This window comes from Macrobrachium nipponense, chromosome 47, assembly GCF_015104395.2.
Source record: "Macrobrachium nipponense isolate FS-2020 chromosome 47, ASM1510439v2, whole genome shotgun sequence".
NCBI lineage: Eukaryota > Metazoa > Arthropoda > Malacostraca > Decapoda > Palaemonidae > Macrobrachium > Macrobrachium nipponense.
The window spans coordinates 30,273,678-30,294,140 of NC_087222.1; the positions used below are offsets into that span (position 1 = coordinate 30,273,678).

General features: G+C 37.4%; 1 protein-coding gene across 1 annotated transcript in view; it reads left to right on the top strand.

Annotated features, from left to right (window-relative positions):
* The window catches only part of LOC135204827 (dipeptidase 1-like), a 26,361-nt gene extending 8,445 nt beyond the window's left edge, over positions 1–17,916 (top strand). Inside the window, exons 2-8 of the mRNA XM_064235024.1 lie at positions 2,702–2,852; positions 4,698–4,767; positions 6,064–6,240; positions 12,473–12,557; positions 13,514–13,589; positions 15,177–15,315; positions 17,756–17,916. Coding sequence (XP_064091094.1) covers positions 6,079–6,240; positions 12,473–12,557; positions 13,514–13,589; positions 15,177–15,315; positions 17,756–17,857 — 564 coding nt within the window. The 5' untranslated portion in view covers positions 2,702–2,852; positions 4,698–4,767; positions 6,064–6,078 and the 3' untranslated portion in view covers positions 17,858–17,916. The remainder of the gene's footprint in view (positions 1–2,701; positions 2,853–4,697; positions 4,768–6,063; positions 6,241–12,472; positions 12,558–13,513; positions 13,590–15,176; positions 15,316–17,755) is intronic.
* The last annotated feature ends 2,547 nt before the right edge of the window (positions 17,917–20,463 follow it).

Genomic DNA, 20,463 nt, shown 5'->3' on the forward strand with positions numbered 1-20,463 from the left:
ATTAACGTTTCAATGTAGATATTATTATTATTATTATTATTATTATTATTATTATTATTATTATTATTATATTATTATTATTCCAAGTGGAAGACCCCCAAAGGGGCCACTGTGAACTTATTGATTTAGATTCATTATTATTATTATTATTATTATTATTATTATTATTATTCAGTAGATGAAACCTATTCATATGGAACAATTCCACCAAAGGGGAAACTGAGGTGTTCATTGAAAAGAAGTCAGAGGAAGTAACCTGAAATGCAGAAAAAGGAAGAAGAGATCCCACTTATCAAAAAATAAAAATTAATTAATAGATAGATAAATAGAAAAGTATTAAGAGTCAAGAAGAATATTTTTAGCGTAGAAAAGGTGGTTTACAAAACCCACTGAAAGTGATTTTGTCGTAGCTATTCTCCTTCCATTTTGTTACGTTTCTATCTTTTAGTTAATTTATTAAGTTTTTTTTCTTTTTGTTAAATAAGTGAGGTCTCTTCTTTTTGTATATAAATTTCCTTTTACTTCCTCTTGCTTCTTCCTAATGAACACCTTAATATTCTTTGGAAGCTTCAATTTCAAGTCAGTGGCCCCTTTGGGGGACTTGTTCCATATGAATAGGTTTCATAATAATACTTAATAATATTAATAATAATAAATAATAATAAATAATAATAATAATAATAATAATAATAATAATAATAATAATAATAATAATAATAATAATAAATTGATGTCGCAATACCATGGGACACCAGAGTAGAAGAGAAAGAAAGTGATAAAAAATTGATAAGTATCAAGACCCTGAAATAGAAATAAGACGGAATACGGGCACGATCCCAAGATCCCGGAAAGGAACTTGGAAAAAAAACTGGATGCCGAAATAGTTCCAGGACTCATGCAGAGGAGTGTGCTCTTGGAAACAGCGCACACAGTGAGAGAAAAGTGGTGGACTCCTAAGGAGGCTGGATGCACTGTTATAGTAAAAAAAAAAAAAAAACTAGCTGGAAACTAGGGAAACTGGAACAGTCCTTCCAGCGATGGGAAAATAAAAATGACAAATCACTTAAATGCCCAGGAAAGCCAGAGAGAATTAACTGGCGTAAGGAAGGAAGGAGAGAGAGAGTTATTACGAAAATATACATGAAGGAGAAATAAAAACAACCGCGTGGGGCGGGGCGGGGGGGTGGGGGGGGGGGGGGGGGAGACGGAAGCTGGAAGCATTAGCCCTCAGATGTGAGCAGGAAGGAATAAATCCTACAGGAATGTGTATCAAGGAGACGTCCGTAGGAGAGGACAAACATCCTGCTAGGAGAAGGATGGCCAGAAAGGACCCTTTAATTGGGCCCAAAGAGAGAGAGAGAGAAGAGAGAGAGAGAGAGAGAGAGAGAGAGGGGAGAGAGAGAGAGAGAGAGAGAGAGAGAGAGAGAGAGAGAGGTAACATCTTTAGTTTCCACTGCAAAAGTTCTTTTCGTAATTCCTTCCTAAAGAAACCCTCTTTGCTGGAGAGAGGGCTTACAAGACTCTCAAAGAGTACTGACGAAAGAGATACCTGTAGAAAAAGAAGAAGACGAAGAAGAAGATACTGTTTTGGAAAACCAAAACAGTATCTACAATATTTGTTACGTCTTTGAATAATATTTCCCTCTCTCTCTCTCTCTCTCTCTCTCTCTCTCTCTCTCTCTCTCTCTCTCTCTCTCTCTCTCTCTCAATCACCCACTCTTGTCCCTGTTCTGTCATATCCCAGCGGAGATAGAAGATGGAGAAGAGAGAGGGAAGAAGAAGAAGAAGAAGAAGATGAAGAAGAAGCCAATCTAATGAAAGACAATATCTGGGGAACCGAGAGAGAAGAGAGAAACTAAATGAATTATTGGTAACTGGACACTGGCGAAAGGGGACGCGGAAAGAGAGAGAGAGAGAGAGAGAGAGAGAGAGAGAGAGAGAGAGAATTACGTCGTGGAAAGACAAAGCAAGAAAACAGATAATGCTAGACAGGAGGGCGAGGGGATTTGCCCATTTCCACGAAATGGAGAATTACCAACAATGGTGAAGTTCAGATTAATATAATATAATATCCAAACAGACCTTTCTTCTCGAAGTGAAAGGAAAAATACTGTTACAGAACACAACTGTAGAATAAATTAAAACACACAGACATTCTACAGCAAAATACAGTCAGGTTACAGGATGGCCAATGGTGTTTATGGTCTCGTGGTACTGAATATTCTTTTGTATTTGAAAATATTTTTTAGACATTTTAATTCAATTTGATTAAAACCCAGATTTCTTTAGTTGCAAGCTAAGTGATATAAAAAATTATCTGAGTTATAATTTGTTTGTGGATCGTAGTGATACTATTATGGTATGTTAATATCTATCAACGACATATTGTTACATATTCTCTCTCTCTCTCTCTCTCTCTCTCTCTCTCTCTCTCTCTCTCTCTCTCTCCCCTAACCAAATCTTTGAAATGGCAATGTAATATATCTATCACATTTCAGTGTTTTGAAAAGGTAATATTTCATTAGTGGTTTTTTTTTTATTATTACCTCAGCTTTTGTCGACCAACAGTCTTATAAAATCTTTCTGAATCATTCCTCTATATATATATATATATATATATATATATATATATATATATATATATATATATATATTATATATACAGTAGTATATCTCTCTCTTTTTTTTAAAAATCTTCCAGATATCACGACGGTGTTCAAAAAGGGCAAGATAGCCAGCCTGATAGCCATCGAGGGTGGGCATGGCATCAGCAACAGCCTGGGCACGTTACGCATGATGTACGAGCTGGCGTAAAGGTATCTCACCCTCACCCACGCCTGCAATACCCCATGGTGAGGGGCACTGCTCTTTATTTATTATTATTATTATTATTATTATTATTATTATTATTATTATTGTTGTTGTTGTTGTTGTTGTTGTTGTTGTTATTCCTTGGTAATCAATATTAATATTATTAATTGTTAATTATCATTATTCTTACTTGGTAAGCAAATATTAATATTATCATTGTAATACGATATTTTATTTATTATCATTTTATTATTTATATTATTGATTATTATTATTATTATTATTATTATTATTACTTTGGTAAGAAAATATTTAATAAATTATTATTTGTATTATCATTATTATTTTACTAGTAAGCATTATTATATTATTATATTATTATTATTATAATTATTATTACTTGGTAAGCAATATTAATATTATTATATTTGTTATATTATTAGAATTAACTATATATATATATATATATATATATATATATATATATTATATATATATATAATTATAATAAATAGGTATGTATATATATAAATATTTATGCTATATAGTTTTATACAAATATATTTACTATTCTTATTCCAATGTCCATTAATTCCCAAATCCCCTCGAATATCTGGGGAAGATGACAGTCTCATTAGCACCAGACAAAGAAATCCACGAAGTCGAGCACCTGAGATGCACTGACCCTTGAGATTGCGACGTCGAACCCGTCAATCAACGCGGAAGGAAGAAAGACTATTATTTAAAAATATATAAAATAAATAATAGGATTTACCGCAATTAGCTCTGACCCAAAATGCACCCCCAGTCCAGACAGACACAAAGACAAACACACACACTACACTTCAGATCAATAATTCCACAACAAAAGGAGGAGGATGCATGAGATCTGCAATTCCAGAGGCCGTTCCTGGAATCTGGAATGTGATGACGTCACCAATTGTTCTGGTGCGAACTGTTGTAGAGGAGGCTTTTGCCCGTCCTCCTGACTTTCGACAGTTTGGGTGATGTGGTGTCTCTCTCTCTCTCTGTCCTGTTTCTCTCTCTCTCTCTTTGTCCTGTTTCTATCTGTCTATCTGTCCTGTCTCTCTCTCTCTCTGTCCTGTTTTGTCTCTGTCGTAGTCTGTCTCTCTCTCTCTCTCTGTCCTGTTTCTCTACTTCTCTATCTTTCTCCTGTTTCTATCTCTCTCTCTCTCTATCTGTCCTTTTTCTCTACTTCTCTATCTCTCTCCTGTTTCTAGCTCTCTCTCTCTGTCCTGTTTCTCTTTCTCTTTCTGTCCTGTTTCTCTTTCTCTCTCTGTCTTGTTTCTCTACTTCTCTCTATCTCTCTCTACTGTACACATATGCAAGTGCATTCACTGGTTAAGTGAAGAGAGAGAGAGAGAGAGAGAGAGAGAGAGAGAGAGAGTCTCCCACTTCAATCTTCAATGAAAATCAGACCAATATGAAGCTAGTTAAAACCTTCAACCAATTACTCATAGAGCTGCATTATATATTTCATTAACCATCATGATTTAAGTGTAATTCTACCAGCCTTTATTTCAAACAAAAGGTCTTCTTATACAGAGACCACTATCTACGGCACTCTTCTATAAATTAATATCCTGATGGTAATATCCAGTAATTACTTCAAGTACTAACGTCAAAATCATCGGTAATTTCCACATCTCCCAACTTTTTTAAACTGATTTGAACCTGACGGTAAAATTCCGCTGAGGACATCACTGGGGGCGATCGTGATTGGTAGAAACTCAACACTGGGCGGCTGCTATTGGTTGCGCTGATATCGACTGGGGAGATTTACCGTCATCTCCTATCAAAGTTATTATTATTATTATTATTATTATTATTATTATTATTATTATTATTATTGATTCGTTTTTCAGGGCGACTTCCTCTGTTGTAGAATCTAAAGGAAATAGCTTAAGTCCTGCCGGGCTAACTGATTTTGGAAAGGTAAGTGACATAAAAATGAATTTCACCATAATTTTTAATTAACATCTTCCTTATAGTCACCTTAATCTATTTACAAATATTCCCAGAAACTAATTCCTGGGTATCTTCAATATTCAGACTATAATTCTTGTGTATCTTCTTAGTTCTAAAGATTTCTAGATAACTCATAATTATTCTTCGTTCCCAGAAAGCTTGTAAATAGACATTCATTTTTTATATTTCATATTTTAGTTAATAGAAACTGACTGAAAACTATTTATATAACTTTTATTTTCAGCTTTATTTCATATGATTCCAAATACATGCAAACCTTGCTTTATTTTTTATGAATATCTGTAAATTGACCAAAATTTTTAAATTATATTTTTCCTTCGCAGATTTTTCTTTAGAATATATTAATCTATATGATCTTGTTTCTTTTATTCGTGAACTCATTCCTCTGTTCTTATTTCATTATGTCTATTAACCTGTCCTTTATCCTTTCATTCCTTTAATAAGCAATAACTATACCATATATTTATACAAACATAAATCCATCAAACACCATCTCCATAATTACTTAAGTGCCCCCTTGCAATTCTTCCTAAATGCTTCGGTGAACGTTTTCTATAACCTTTTAAAATCTAATTGCTGATACATTTATCATAAAGTAATACTCAGTCTCCAGCTGTTTACGAACGTCATTTAAGACGTGTTTGTTTATCCTGGAAATGTTTTAAAAACGATCTCCTACTTTAAAACATTAAAAATATTAGATTTGGTTTATTATTCATTTTAAAAAATGGAGAGATATCAGGTGGTCATCTTCCTTAATATATGGGACTGAATATTTCCATTTAAATACTTTTAAGGTTCACGCCACTATGTAATTTTGCTCTCTCTCTCTCTCTCTCTACAGAAAATACACTACCACACTCACTCACTCCCAAATCCCCTTTTTCTTCCTCCCATACAGAAAGTACAATCACTCACTTCCTCTCTCTCTCTCTCTTCTTCCCCTACAGAAAGTACTCTCTCTCTCTTATAGAAAATACACTCACTCACTCACTCTCTCTCTCTCTCTCTCCTACAGACAGCCCACTCCCTCCCACACTCACTCACTCCCTAACCCGCTTTTTCTCCACGCCCCAGAGAAAGTCCAATCATCCCCGCGTTCACTCACTCCCTAAACCCTCTTTTTCTCCCTCTGCCACATTCTCTCACTCCCTAAACCCGCTTTTTCTCCCTCGCCCCAGAGAAAGTCCACTCACTCCCGCGTTCACTCACTGCTTAACCCGCTTTTTCTCCCTCGGACAGAAAGTGGTGCAGGAGATGAACCGCCTGGGAATGATGGTGGATCTGTCCCACGTGTCGACGCAGACGATGCGAGACACTCTGGAGGCCACCAAAGCGCCCATCATCTTCTCGCACTCGTCGGCCCGCGCCCTTTGTGATAACCCCCGCAACGTGCCCGACGATGTCCTCAAGAAAGTGGTAAGGGGCGTCCTATACAGGACTTTCTCTCTCTCTCTCTCTTTCTCTCTCCCTGCAGACACTGATAAACTCACTATAAGTAGATTCACGTTAACCGTGCATCTGATGTCTACGCCACCAGTCCCTTAACGACCATCTGATTGGCTGTTGATAAGCCAATCGCAGGGCTTGGAAACCCTCAGGATGTAGTAGTATGTTCCACCTCTCCTGAGAGATATAACTTTGAAAGATGTGCCCTTCATGAGAGGTGGGGCATGCTACTACATCCTCTCCTGATTGGCTGTTGATAAGCCAATCACATGGTTTGGAAACCCTCAGGATGTAGTAGTATGTTACACCTCTCCTGAGGGATATACTTTTCAAAGACGTACCCCTCAGGAGAGGTGGAACATACTACCATACATCCTGCCTATGTGATCTCTCTCTTTCGAGAGACTCTGGGAGTTTCCAGTCCTGTGATTGGCTTATCAACAGCCAATCAGGAGCGTCGTAAGGGACTGGTGGCCTAGACATCAGATGCACGGTTGATGTGAATCCTCCTATAGTATCCTAGGGACAGATAGTACTATAGCTGAATACCTAAGCTCCGACTTCTCTTGTGACTCGCGTCTTTCACAGTTGACAGAGTCCTTTGACTTTTGGGTGAAAGGCCCTGGGTTCGATCCCGACGTGAGACAGATTTTTGCCTGAAGATATATATGATTTATGTGTATGTATATATATAATATATATATATATATATATATATATATTATATAAAATATATATATATATATATTTATATAATTATATATATATAGAAATTTATATATAAAATATATATATTGATATATATATAAATTATATATAAATATATATATATATATATATTAATATATATATATATATATATATATATATATATATATATATATATATGTGTGTGTGTGTGTGTGTTTGTGTGTGTGTATTATATAGAGAAAATATTATTAAATACAGTACGACAGGACCTTGACTAACCCACACGCAAAAAAATAAAACATCCTTCTAAACAACATAAAATATCTATAGAATAAAAAAAAGCAAAAAAAAAAAAAAAAAAAAAAAAAAAAAAAAAAAAAGCAAAAAAAAAAAAAAAAAAAAAAAAAAAAAAAAAAAAACTAAAACTCCAATTAAAACTTGGCAACGATATTCAGACGCCCATTTGGGGCGTCCACTCTTCCATGATTGTGAGGCCGGAGACGCCCCCCCCACCCCCCACCCCCATGCGAAAAGTTATGACAACCTCCCGGGCTCCTCCAGCGCCCTCACGGGACCACTTTCCATTCCGGGCCTTGGGACCCCAGTCTGGAACTGTTTCTTCCAGAGTTTAAAAATGGCGTCTTGTGTCTTCAGGAATTGGCCGATGGGATCTTGGAATTGACGCCAAGCGCCAAGCGCTGGGATCTATCAGGTCATTCAGCGCTGAAAAGGAAATTGACCGTAAAAGGTTTGAAAGGTGTAACAGGTAGAAAGCCTCAAAGCAGTTGCACTGTGAATCAACCGTTAGAGAAGGTGGAAAGTAAGATGGCGGAGAGGAATACGAACGGAATTACAGTCAAAGGAATGAAGGTGGAAGTAGCTAGGGGGGCCTTGAACAATGCCTGCAGTGCACCACGCGAGTGTCACTGACGGCACAACCACCCACCGGCCCCCCAACGGAGCCAATAATCAGGGGGCGAGAAATAGGTCGTATATGATTTTAAAATATTCGCCAAAAAACGATTATGCTTTCAATAACCTCCAATATTCATTGAAGAGTATAATTACTTTATTTTTCTTGAAATGGTATAGCATTATTTGCAATGAATCTTAATAGTCGAAGTGGTTCAGTTTATTGTTTTAAATAGTCGCTAATATACTTTTGAGTAGTGTTTAATTAATAAAGGTATTACTAAGTATCATACCAGGCACGGAAAAATATCCTAGTGAGAGAAATCAACAAACATACAAAAATGAATAAATGAATAAATAAAAAGAGACTAAAATCACGAAATGCTAATTTGTAGTTTTCCTTACAAAGCCACTCTCTCTCTCTCTCTCTCTCTCTTTCTCTCTGTTTTGACTTGACATTTTCGGTTAAGAAAGCTCAGACACAGAGAGAGAGAGAAAGAGAAGGAAGAACTCCTCTCTCTCTCTCTCGCGTCCTCTTAATAACAGGAGAGAGAGAGAGAGAGAGAGAGAGAGAGAGAGAGAGAGAGAGAGAGAGAGAACGCCGGGTGGGCCATAAAAAAAAATTCGGAAAACAAACTCCCAGAGTTCCCCAAGCAGGAGGAGACAGGGACTGTCTAGTCGAGGGGCAAATTAATAACTCGTCCGTCATATAACGCGATATTAGCAGGACGAAGAGGACAAGAGGAGGACCACAGATACAGGGAGGAAAGAGAGTGGGGAACGTAGCGAAGAAAGGAGGGGGAATAGATATTTTACGATTATATAAGGTAGGAATGGGAGGTAAGGATATGTGAGAGAACGCAAACTTCAGTTTCGACATGATCCTAATATTTTAGGTGACGAAATATTTCTGCCTTTGAGTCGTATTATTATTATTATTATTATTATTATTATTATTATTATTATTGAAGGACTGACACCAGTCTGAGTGACCTTTGACATCATTTTCGAAAGGTCAATGGTTGACCTTTCGCCAAAATGTCAAAATCTACAGTTAAATTACCAACTTGCTAACAACCTACTTGCACTATTCTGATCAAATTTTATAGTCATTTCAAATATACACATTCACATATATAGACATATATCTATAAACAGTAATATATATATATATATATATATATAATATAATATATATATATATAAATATATATAATATATATATTACAGAGAGAGAGAGAGAGAGAGAGAGAGAGAGAGAGAGATAGCATTACACCCTGTATAGGAAACTAGACTGCGCCAAAGAAACAAAGTTGAAATCTGTGAATATCCCGAATCTAATACTTTCAACCCACAAGTTAATATTACAGACTACCACTCGTTTCGTAATCCAATTCCCTTCCAAGAACTCAGGAAAGAGGATAATGACCATCCTCATCAAGGCACTTTGGATACTTTTCGTCTGAACTTGCAAAACTCCAGCCGTCGATCTCAAGGTTATACCTTCCTTAATGACCAGACTTATCAGAAGTTTCAAGAGGGATTTGAAAAATTCACTGGCAATATATTATGCAGATTTTGACGTAAGGATTCCTGTCACCAGACTTTCATTGCAGGGGACACTATCCCGTCATTCTATATATATATGTGTGTGTATGTCCACTTCCTGTTGCACAAAGATGTCCAGTAACTGTGGATTAAAAAAAAAAAATCGTTCTTGCGAGTACGCAGACTTCATCTATAATTCCCACACCAAGCAGAAGAATTTCGAAAAATCTTTCCAATCATATTTCTATATCTCACACTCTATAAATGAATAAAAACACAAACAAATACACAAAGATATTAATAAATGAATCAAGGAATAACCAAAATACCAAACATTTTTCTACTTCTCATACTCTATAAATAAATAAAAGCATAAACAAATATACAAAGATATTAATAAATGAATTAAGGAATAACCAAAATGCCAAACATATTTCTAAATCTCATTCTCTATAAATAAATAAAAGTATAAACAAATATACAAAGATATTAATACATGAATCAAGGAATAACCAAATGGCCCCCAATGACGAACAGGAAATAAAGAACACCAGACAATGAAAGAGAAAATTAAGAAAATAAAAACATAACACAGGAGAGGGATGTCGGTGATACCCAACATCCTGTCTTCTTCAAACACCTAGTACAGCTGCTGGCTGGGCACAGGAAGAGGATCGGGTATGAGGGTATGTTACGAGGCGCAGGAGAGGGCATGAGGAGGATATAAGGGGCTGGGGTGTGAGGCAATGAAAAGATGGAGGTATCAGGAGGAGGAGGAGGAGGAGGAGATTAAAGAGAGTGGTAGTGTGTCGGAGAGAGGCCGAAAAGTTTGAAGATTTGAAGGAGAGAGGAGAGAGAGAGACGAGAGGAGAGTGATGAGAGGACCGGAGGAGAAGAGAGAGAGAGGAGAGAGACCCTCACATTCCAACAACACAAGAGAGAGAGAGAAGAGAGAGAGAGAGAGAATTCGTCACATTCCAATAACACACGAGAGAGAGAGAGAGAGAGAGAGAGAGAGAAGAGAGAGAGAAAAGTCCACATATCAGAGCACACATACACCCACATACGTACACACACACAAACACTCACATACTCCCCGAACATCAAATACAAACAACGTATCGGCGACGGAGCCCCAAGCATGACGCCTAGTGAAGTACCAGACCATTTTGTTGTCACGCTCAGCTGGCCAGGAGGCCTGACAGCACCTTACCCTTCCCCCCCCCTCCCCCCCTCTTTCATTTCCCCTCACACGATCCCCCCCCCCCCCCCCAAAAACAACCCCACATCCAACCCAAGGGTCCTTCATTTCCCAAAACCTTTGAAAAGTTTCGGTCCTCGAAAGTAAAAGATTTCTTGCCACATTTTTTTTTTTCCTTTACGTCAACCATAAAATTAGACAAACCTTTGGGGAGGGGAACAGAAATTCTGGTTTAAAAATTAAGAAAATGAAGGGTTTTTTCTTTGCTTTTTTTTTTTTTTTTTACTCTTTAATGTGAATATTTGGGCTTTGCAAATCATATAACTGGAAACAGAACCAGACTTTCTCTTTCACCTGGAAATTTTAGCTTTGCAAAAATCAAATAGTGGAAACAGAATTTTGAGTGATGAAACATATAATACATGATAATATACAACAGAATAAATTACTGTTAACTGATGCATTATTTTGTATATGAATGAGGTCTATACGTCAAGTTGAATTTTACAGACAATGGGAATTTGAAAAAAACAAAAAATTACATCAACCAGCCTCAGAACTCTATAGACACTGATATATATATATATATATATAAAAAAAAAAAAATAATATATAGATATATATATATATATATATATATATATATATATATAATATATAGAATATATACATATATTATATATATACAGGGTGTCCTCTATAGAGTCCCAGTACCATCACAAGTATTTATTGCCCAGAATGGTACTGGGACTTTATGGACACAGATATATATATATAATATATAATATATATATATATATATATATTATATATATATATATATATATACATATTCGCAGTATTTTTCTATATATCTGCAAATTCCTGGTTTTTTAATCATCATATGCACTTTTTGTGATAAAACTATTGAAAAAACCAAGTATCATATAGTGGGTTCTAATCGGGGGGACTGATATATATATATATATATATATATATATATATATTATTATATATATATATTATATATATATATATATACAGGGTGTCCACAAGCAACCATAGGCCAGTATCGTCCGAACTGTAATATCTTTGTTATCTTTCATCGCAGGAGAAAAATAAGAGCTTATTTGGAATCCTCGTAAAAAACACTCTCTTTTTTTTTTTCCTGCCAAAATAGAGGTAACAAAGTTAGCATCGCCGGATATCCGATCGGATATCCAGACCATAAAGGCACCCGGCTAAAAACCACCCCTTATAAAATTTACATATATGTTCCAACATTGGTTCAATTCGGTTCAGTAGTTTCGCCATCTATAGCAAACTTACAGATATACATACATACATACATAGTCCGGGTGTTAGTTCTATATGTAAGATATTATAAATATATAACTGAATTTCGAAAACCTGGAAAGGCAAATGCCACAAGGGAATGTGAAACAATGGAGTACTGTGAGGCCTTTCGACTCAATGTCCTTTACTTAGCTATGTAAAGGACATTGAGTCGAAAGGCCTCGCAGCACTCTGTTTCACTGTCCTTCGTGGCCCCTCAGATCTTAAAAACTGCTGAGGCTAGAGGGCTGCAAATCAGTATGCTGATCACCCACCCTCCAATCATCAGACATACCAAGTTGCAGCCCTCTAGCCTCATTGGTTTTAATTTTATTTAAGGTTAAAGTTAGCCATGATCTTGTGTCTGGCAACTATATAGCACAGGACACCACCGGGCAGTGGTTTAGGTATCATGGGCTACAGTTCATACAGCATTATAGCGAGACCATCGAAAGATAAGAGCTATTTTCGGTGGCATTGATTATAAACTGTACCATCCACCACAGGAACATAATATAATTCTATTTCTTCTTTCAGAAACTTAATCGAGGTATTGTCATGGTGAGCTTTTTCGCTGACCATATAAGTTGTTCCGACCAAGCTAATGTCTCTAATGTGGCAGGTAAGCAATTGCAGACCTTTGACAAAAATAGTGTCTAAAAACAACACCAATACTTAGACCTTAAGTTTTTGTAATGCATGCCTGGCTATACGCACACAACATACTTGGGATCTATGTGATTAAAAGACAAAATGTTGGAACCGTGACTCAATTCTCTGAAGATATCTTATTGTCCTTCCTAAAAGAGGTAAACATCAGTTGTTTGGAACAAGAATAAATCAACACACTTGAGATCTAGTGATTAGATTAAGACAAAATATTAGAACCGTGACTCAATTCTTTGAAGATATCTTCTTTTCCTTCCTAAAATAAGTAAATATTCAATATTTTCAATATGCAAACCATGACCTGAGATGTAATTGTTAGATTATGCAAAATATATTGGAACAGTGACTCAGTTTCTTGAAGATATCTTCTTGTCCTTCTAAAAAGTGGTCAAAAGTTTGGAACTTGGAACAAGAATAACCAATACATCCGAGCTATACTAGTTAGATTATATATAAAACATATTGGAACACTGACTCAATTCCTTAAAGGTATCCCCTTGTACTTACAAAAACCGAGGTTAATTTTCAAAGTCCGAAATAAGGAAAATGAGCTTAGCTGAGATGTAGTGATATTGTACAGAAGACACTGGAACCTTGGTTTTATTCCCTAGAGATATCCTCTTATCCTTCTGAAAAAAAGAAAGGTGTGGATATGTTTTCTTTCTAGTAAATATAAAAGAAAATGGGACCTTGTTAAGAATAACAAAAAATAAAATAATTTATTTAGGGTATTGTTCCTAAGTTAAAAGTTCGTAAGTAGTGGGGTGTCTGCGTAGAGAGGTACGCTCTAATTGGAATACCTATAAGGAGAAGTGTCTTAAGTATATAGTAGATCTTTTCACGCACCTCACTGCCCGCACCCTGTAGGTAGTAGTACATCACCACATCTTTCTCGTGTCCCTGTTTCAGAGCACATCAATTATATACGCCAGGTGGCCGGTATTGACCACGTGGGAATAGGTGCAGACTTTGACGGCATAAACAAGTAAGTGGTTTTGCAAAGTACTTTTCAATACTTAAAAACAGATAGACTTGAGTAGTTTCATTTTCAACGGATCTTGGTCTGAAGTTCTGTCTTAAAGTAACGACTGCATGCAAATTTATCCTCCAGGTCATGTGAGAGAGGAAATCTAAGACTTAAAACTTTAATAAGTGAAGCACTACAGATGGATTAAAATTGGTTCATGCACGAGAAAGCACTTGCTGGCACTTCACAAGTAGAGATAACTGAAGCACTAATGTCATGTACTAGATCTTGTTGTCTCCTGCGCTCGAATACTCACTTAAGACAACTCACATATGATGATTGCTAAGGATTTCATACTTATGGTCGATGAATTCAGTCCATACTCGAATTGTCCTAAGGGTTAAATTGATGGAAAATTCTAAAGTTAATTAAAGAAAGTAAGCCTCCCACAGCCTTTTGCTAAATAGCCATACCCTAGTTACTAGTGATGTATATTACTACCTGACATTTCTGGGCCAAAATGTTGCTCATTCTAATTTTAAAGAGTTAATAAAACACAAGTTTAGATCGATTACAAACACGAAAAAAAAACAATTTTTCACTGTTATTGCTACGCGACTTTCAGAAATTAAAATATGAAATGTAACAAGATTTGGATTTATAGAATATAAATGGTGAAAATGCAAAACAGAATATGTAATAACCAATTATTTCCAAATATTTCATTTCCAAATATTAAAAAGAAACAAAAAACCTGTATAAGAATAAATTCATAGAATTTACCAGAATGCTGAAGGTTTATGTAAATAATTTTTATCTTTAAAACTGGATAAATGAATGGATAAATATACCACCCCCACAACCCCCATCAAATTCTGAATTAGATGAAAACTTGGACTATATTTCTTCGACAATATATTTTTCACAACCAACATATGAGAAAGGTGTTTGAGCATTTACTAAAAATATGTATTATTTTCTAAATATGTTAAGTAAACATGTTAATATAAAAGACGATGAACCAAACAAAAACTTCTTTCAGTTTTCTTCTGAAAATTGAAAAAGAAACCCACAAAATCACTGTGTAACTTGTTTACTTCTAAGTATTTACATTTAATTAAATGTAAATACTTAGAAGTAAACACGTTACAAAGTGATTTTGTGGGTTTCTTTTTCAATAAAAGACGATGTAAAGAATAATAATAGGCTTTTTTAAAGTTGATCTTCTTAAAACCCAATGTTGGTATCAAAACCTCTGGGAAGTATATATTGTTTTCACGCGAGTTTTCCACTGTTGCTGTCTTACATCAGCCTGAATGCAAATTATTCTCCTAAATCATTCTCCTAAAATATAATCAATATAAAATTCACTGCAAGACATAATAGGAATAATAGCCATATCACACCAAGCGATATTTTTCGTAGACACTTCAGTATTCTACCAAAATAAGTAAAGCAACTCTTTGGCGCAAGACCCCTGTCATCTTCCAAGATTTCAGAATACCTCCCCCTTCAAATCCTCTTTGCCTAATCTGCTTTTCTCACGTCATCCTGTTTTTCTTCTCATTCATTTTTCCCCCTCTCCCCACCCCCTAAAACCTGCAGGACGCCCGAAGGTTTGGAGGACGTAAGCAAATACCCGGTGCTCTTGGCAGAGTTGCTGAGAGACCCTGGCTGGACCGTCGAAGATATTAGAAAATTGGTGGGAGGAAATATCATCAGAGTCTTCTCGGAAGTCGAGAGGGTAAGTCATCGCTTACTCGGGGGGGGGTAAGCCTATACAAACTACCTTGATGTTTTTGTTGTTATGGGGAGGGTGGCGGTTAGGAAAGGTTTATGCAAGAGCCTTAAAAAGATCTGAAAAAGGCGTTTCGCATTGAGTTCAAGATGCAGGAATTTTAGGATATGATAGTTGTCATTTATTTACTAAGAATAAAATGTCAAAAATAAATCATGCGCATGTTAAACAGTACAGAACAATTATTTCTAATAAAATATAACTTATTTATTTTAATTTTCGTTTGTGAAACAAGGCTCTATTTGACCATAGACTTTAGCACGTTTTAATTTACATTAAGTTAGGACTATAATGTTTTCAACTTATGCATGAGTGGAAAATCTTGCATGCGTCCCTAGTAAGCTAGAGGTCGGATCACGCCTTGTTTTTTTCTGAAGTACAGAGAGGGGGTGCTCTTTTGGCTCTCTCAGGGAGGAGAGCTTACAAAAAAGGTTTTTTTCTTTCAGTTTCCTCAAATGCAAAGGGTATATGGCATTAGGGCATAAGATAAAGGGACTTACTAAAAACCCTTTTATAAGTGTTTCCTCAAGTGCAAAGGGCAGGATTCATAAGTCTCTAAGGGCCGGGAACTTACAGGAGCCTTTTTTCCAGTTTCCTCAAAATGTAAAGGGTGTGTCATTAGCATCTGAGGGCCAGGAACTTAAAGAAAAATTTTTTTTTCGGTTTCCCCAAAATGTAAAGGGTAGGATTCATAAGTCTCTAAGGGCCGGGAACTTACAGGAGTCTTTTTTCCAGTTTCCTCAAAATGTAAAGGGTAGGATTCAATAGCCTTATGGAAAAGACTTTTTTCAGTTTCATCAAAACGTAAAGGGTATAATTCATTAGCCTCTCATGACTGGGAACTTACAGAAAAGACTTTTTTTTCGGTTTCCTCAAAATGCCAAAGGTGTGTCATTGGCCTCTAAGGGATGGAAACTTACAGAAGACTTTTTTTTTTAATCTTGTATCTCATGTAAAGGGTGTGTGTATCACTAGCCTCTTAGGACCAGGACCTCATGGAAAAGCTTTTTGGGATCATTTGTGCTTCCTGAAGTGTTAAGGGTGTGTACCACTAGCTTCTCAGGGCCTGGAACTTTTAGGGGATATCGCTTTCTTTGTTGAAGGTACGAAATGACATTACCTTTTTTTGTCGCAGGTGCGAGATGACATCCCCTTTTTCTTGTCGCAGGTACGAGATGACATTCCCTTTTTTTTGTCGCAAGTACAAGATGACATCCCCTTTTTTGTCACAGGTATAAGATGACATCCCCGTTTTTTGTCGCAGGTACGAGATGACATCCCCTTTTTATTGTCGCAGGTACGAGATGACATCCCCTTTTTTTTGTTGCAGTTACAAAATGGCATCCCCTTTTTTGTCGCAGGTACGAGATGACATCCCTTTTTCTTGTCACAGATACGAAATGACATCCCCGTTTTTTGTCACAGGTATGAGATGACATCCCCTTCTTTTGTCGCAGGTACGAGATAACATCCCCTTTTTTTTCACAGGTATGAGATGACATCACCGTTTTTTGTCACAGGTATGAGATGACATCCCCTTCTTTTGTCACAGGTACGAGATGACATCCCCTTTTTTTTGTCGCAGGTACGAAATGGCATCCCCTTTTTTGTCGCAGGTACGAGATGACATCCCCTTTTTTTGTTGCAGGTACGAGATGACATCCCCTTTTTTTTGTCGCAGGTACGAGATGACATCCCCTTTTTTTGTCGCAGGCACGAGATGACATCCCCTATGTTTGTCGCAGGTACGAGATGACATCCCCTATGTTTGTCGCAGGTACGAGATGACATCCCCTATTTTTGTCACAGGTACGAGATGACATCCCCTATGTTTGTCGCAGGTACGAGATGACATCCCCTATTTTTGTCACAGGTACGAGATGACATCCCCTATGTTTGTCGCAGGTACGAGATGACATCCCCTACGTTTGTCGCAGATACGAGATGACATCCCCTATGTTTGTCGCAGGTACGAGATGACATCCACTTTCTTTGTCGCAAGTACGAGTTGACATCCCCTTTTTTTTGTCGCAGGTACGAAATGGCATCCCCTTTTTTGTCGCAGGTACGAGATGACATCCCCTTTTTTTGTTGCAGGTACGAGATGACATCCCCTTTTTTTTGTCGCAGGTACGAGATGACATCCCCTTTTTTTGTCGCAGGTACGAGATGACATCCACTATGTTTGTCGCAGGTACGAGTTGACATCCCCTTTTTTTTGTCACAGTTACGAGATGACATCCCCTATTTTTTGTCACAGGTACGAGATGAGATCCCCTATTTTTTGTCACAGGTACGAGATGACATCCTCTTTTTTTGTTGCAGGTACAAAATGACATCCTTATTTTCGGTGCAGTTATGAGATGACATCCCTTTTATGTCGCAGGTACGAGATGACTTGCTGGCCAAGGGAGTGGAACCCGTGGAAGAGGAGATCCACCCAGAGTACCTTCGAGGCAAAACGAACTGTACTTACTTCTTCGACTAAGTTTCCTTCTTCGACCTTCGCGGTGTCTCTGCCAAGAACCTTCACAAAATAATAAAAATGACTCGATCTTCATGATGATGATGATGATGATGATGATGACATGATAATACCGGTGCTACACACTGTGCCAAAAGACAATCCAGTTACGTAACTGAACCTTTCGCATTTTTATTGTTGAATTTTCTCGAAACCCAAAAATGGAAAGAACAGGGGGACCTACTATACTTCTCTTAGTTGAAGAAGAAGCGTCTCTCTCTCTTCGAGGGAGCTTCAGGGAGCGAAGGAGTCGAACCACAACCACCACCACCACAGGTTTCGGCCGGAAGGAGATTTCGATCCTGGAAGTTTACTTTGCATCCGAACCGGATTGATTCATATGAGCATAAAACTCGAGAAGAGACGTGTCTGCCGTTGTTAGTGAGTGATGTCCGCGCCATGACGCCGAATCAGTGAAAGAGAAAGTTAAAGAAATTATAAAGTTTGATTCCTTTGTCCGTTAGAGCTTTGAAAAACTCGTCTAAAACCAAAAAAAAAATAAAAAACAAACAAAGACGGAGGTGAACTCGGAGCTGCTCCCGTGACGAGGCTCCGATGATGTTACCTAAAACGCACACAAAACTTTGCTCACGTTTTGTAAGTAAACTCAATTTTTTTTTTTCAGTTGGTTTCGAGAACGCATAAGGAATCGAACGGTTGCTGTGCCAGATCGTCTGGATTTCTTTTTTCTACTGTCCTGCTCTGGAATATCTCACGTTCCAGCCACGCAGTGTCTGGATCGTCTCTGGAATCGGAGGAAAACACTGCTTGTAGAGACCTACTCATTGATAAGAGAGAAAGCGAGAGAGAGAGAGAGAGCGTGAGAGAGAGTGAGTGAGAGAGAGAGAGAGAGAATGTGTGTTTTTAAGAGACCATAGTGTACATATGTGCATAATCAACCTGAAATATATTTGGAACATTTTGGAAAAGACCAAGAAGTAGTTTCTTAACACGTAGGAACATATTATACGTCTTCTGAGAAGCAGACAGGACCCGCTCTCATACGCCTGACGAACATCCTGCAGGACGCCCGTAGGACGCCTCCCACGGGAGTCCTGCGAGAGGTCACTGACACGGGGGCGGTCCTCCTTAGTGCCAACGTATTTTTTGACTTTTCATAGATGCTTTAGAGTGGCCACGCCAAGGTAACCAAACAGACACGAATATTTTACTAAGATGGGAACAGCGAGAGACAGTGACGCTGACGTCGACCTATTGTTAAGATTTGGTGTTGCAGATGAAACTGATCAACTATTTGTAAGGAAATCCAATCTAATGGTATTGCTTTTTGACAAACAGACATTTTTTTTCAAGCATTTGCAACATTTTAGTCAATTGCAAGGGCATTTTGAGTAAAATTTCCACGCCAAATATTTTGTGAAGAGGTTTACTTTTTTATGAAACTGTTTTTCATTGTTTTTTGAAAAATTTTAATAATTGTTCTGGGCAAAATATTTCTTTTTTATTTATGAATTTCATGGAACTAGGACCTGGGAGGATTACTAATACTGGCATAACTTGTTCATTTCTGCTTCAAAGAGGAATATTGAAGGACCAGCTAACATAATAAGATAATCGATTTGAATGTTTTTTTTTCACAAAATGAAATTACAGCCGACCGCACCCGCCTTCGCTTAGAGACTAAACTGCTGGCCAGTTGGACTGAAGAGAAGGTGGGGAGGGGGAAAAGTTGATTGACACTGGTCCATTCATTCTCGAGTAATGGAATGTACATCCGTTCATCCAATCTTCAGTCATGCGTAGAAAATAGAAGCTAAACAATCATAAGGTTAAAAGACTGTGTGTATTATCTTTTCAGTTTTAGGTTAACGTGATAAAGTAGACCATTACAAAGTCTGTTTTCCGCTTTTTATCTACTTTGTTTCAAACTTAGGTTGCTTGGGCAAGCAGGAATGTTAATGGACACTGATATGCGCCTGTGTGCGAGTCTTTTTATCTTATTTTTCCTAAAAACATCTGCCAAAGTCTCGCCGTGTGGTTCAGCAAGAAGAAGAAACTCTGTTTTGGTTGCGTTCACCATGGCGTTCTCGACCGAGCGTTCCGTCGGGCCAGAAAACCGTTCTGCGCGAACAAGTTGATTCACGTAATAATAAATATATATATATAGAAGCTCTGCACTTAACAGTTCTACGGAATATTTTAAGAAAAAAGTTTGCTACGTGTAGTAGTAACTTTTAAAAAAACCAGAGCACAGCACAAGACGAACGAACTCGCGCGCGGAGAACCGTTTTCGAAAGCGCGCGCCGCTGAACGAGTTGGCGCATGCGCAGACTGTGACGGTCGCCGCTTCAAGAGACCCATGCTGGACGCGATCCATCCGCCATCTTGCTCTCATTTTTTTTTCTTTTTTTTTGCTTTAGACTTTCGAATTAGATGTGAAAGAGTTATAACGCCGCGGCTTTAGTGGGTCTCGGAGGGGGAAGAGGCCCACGGAAGCGCCCCCCTCCTCTTTCTACATTTAGGGAAGCGACAGAGAAAAGGTCGCCGATCATTCACGACCAGGACGACGCGTGTAGAGGTAGTAGTAGTAGTACTACTGTCTGTCACTT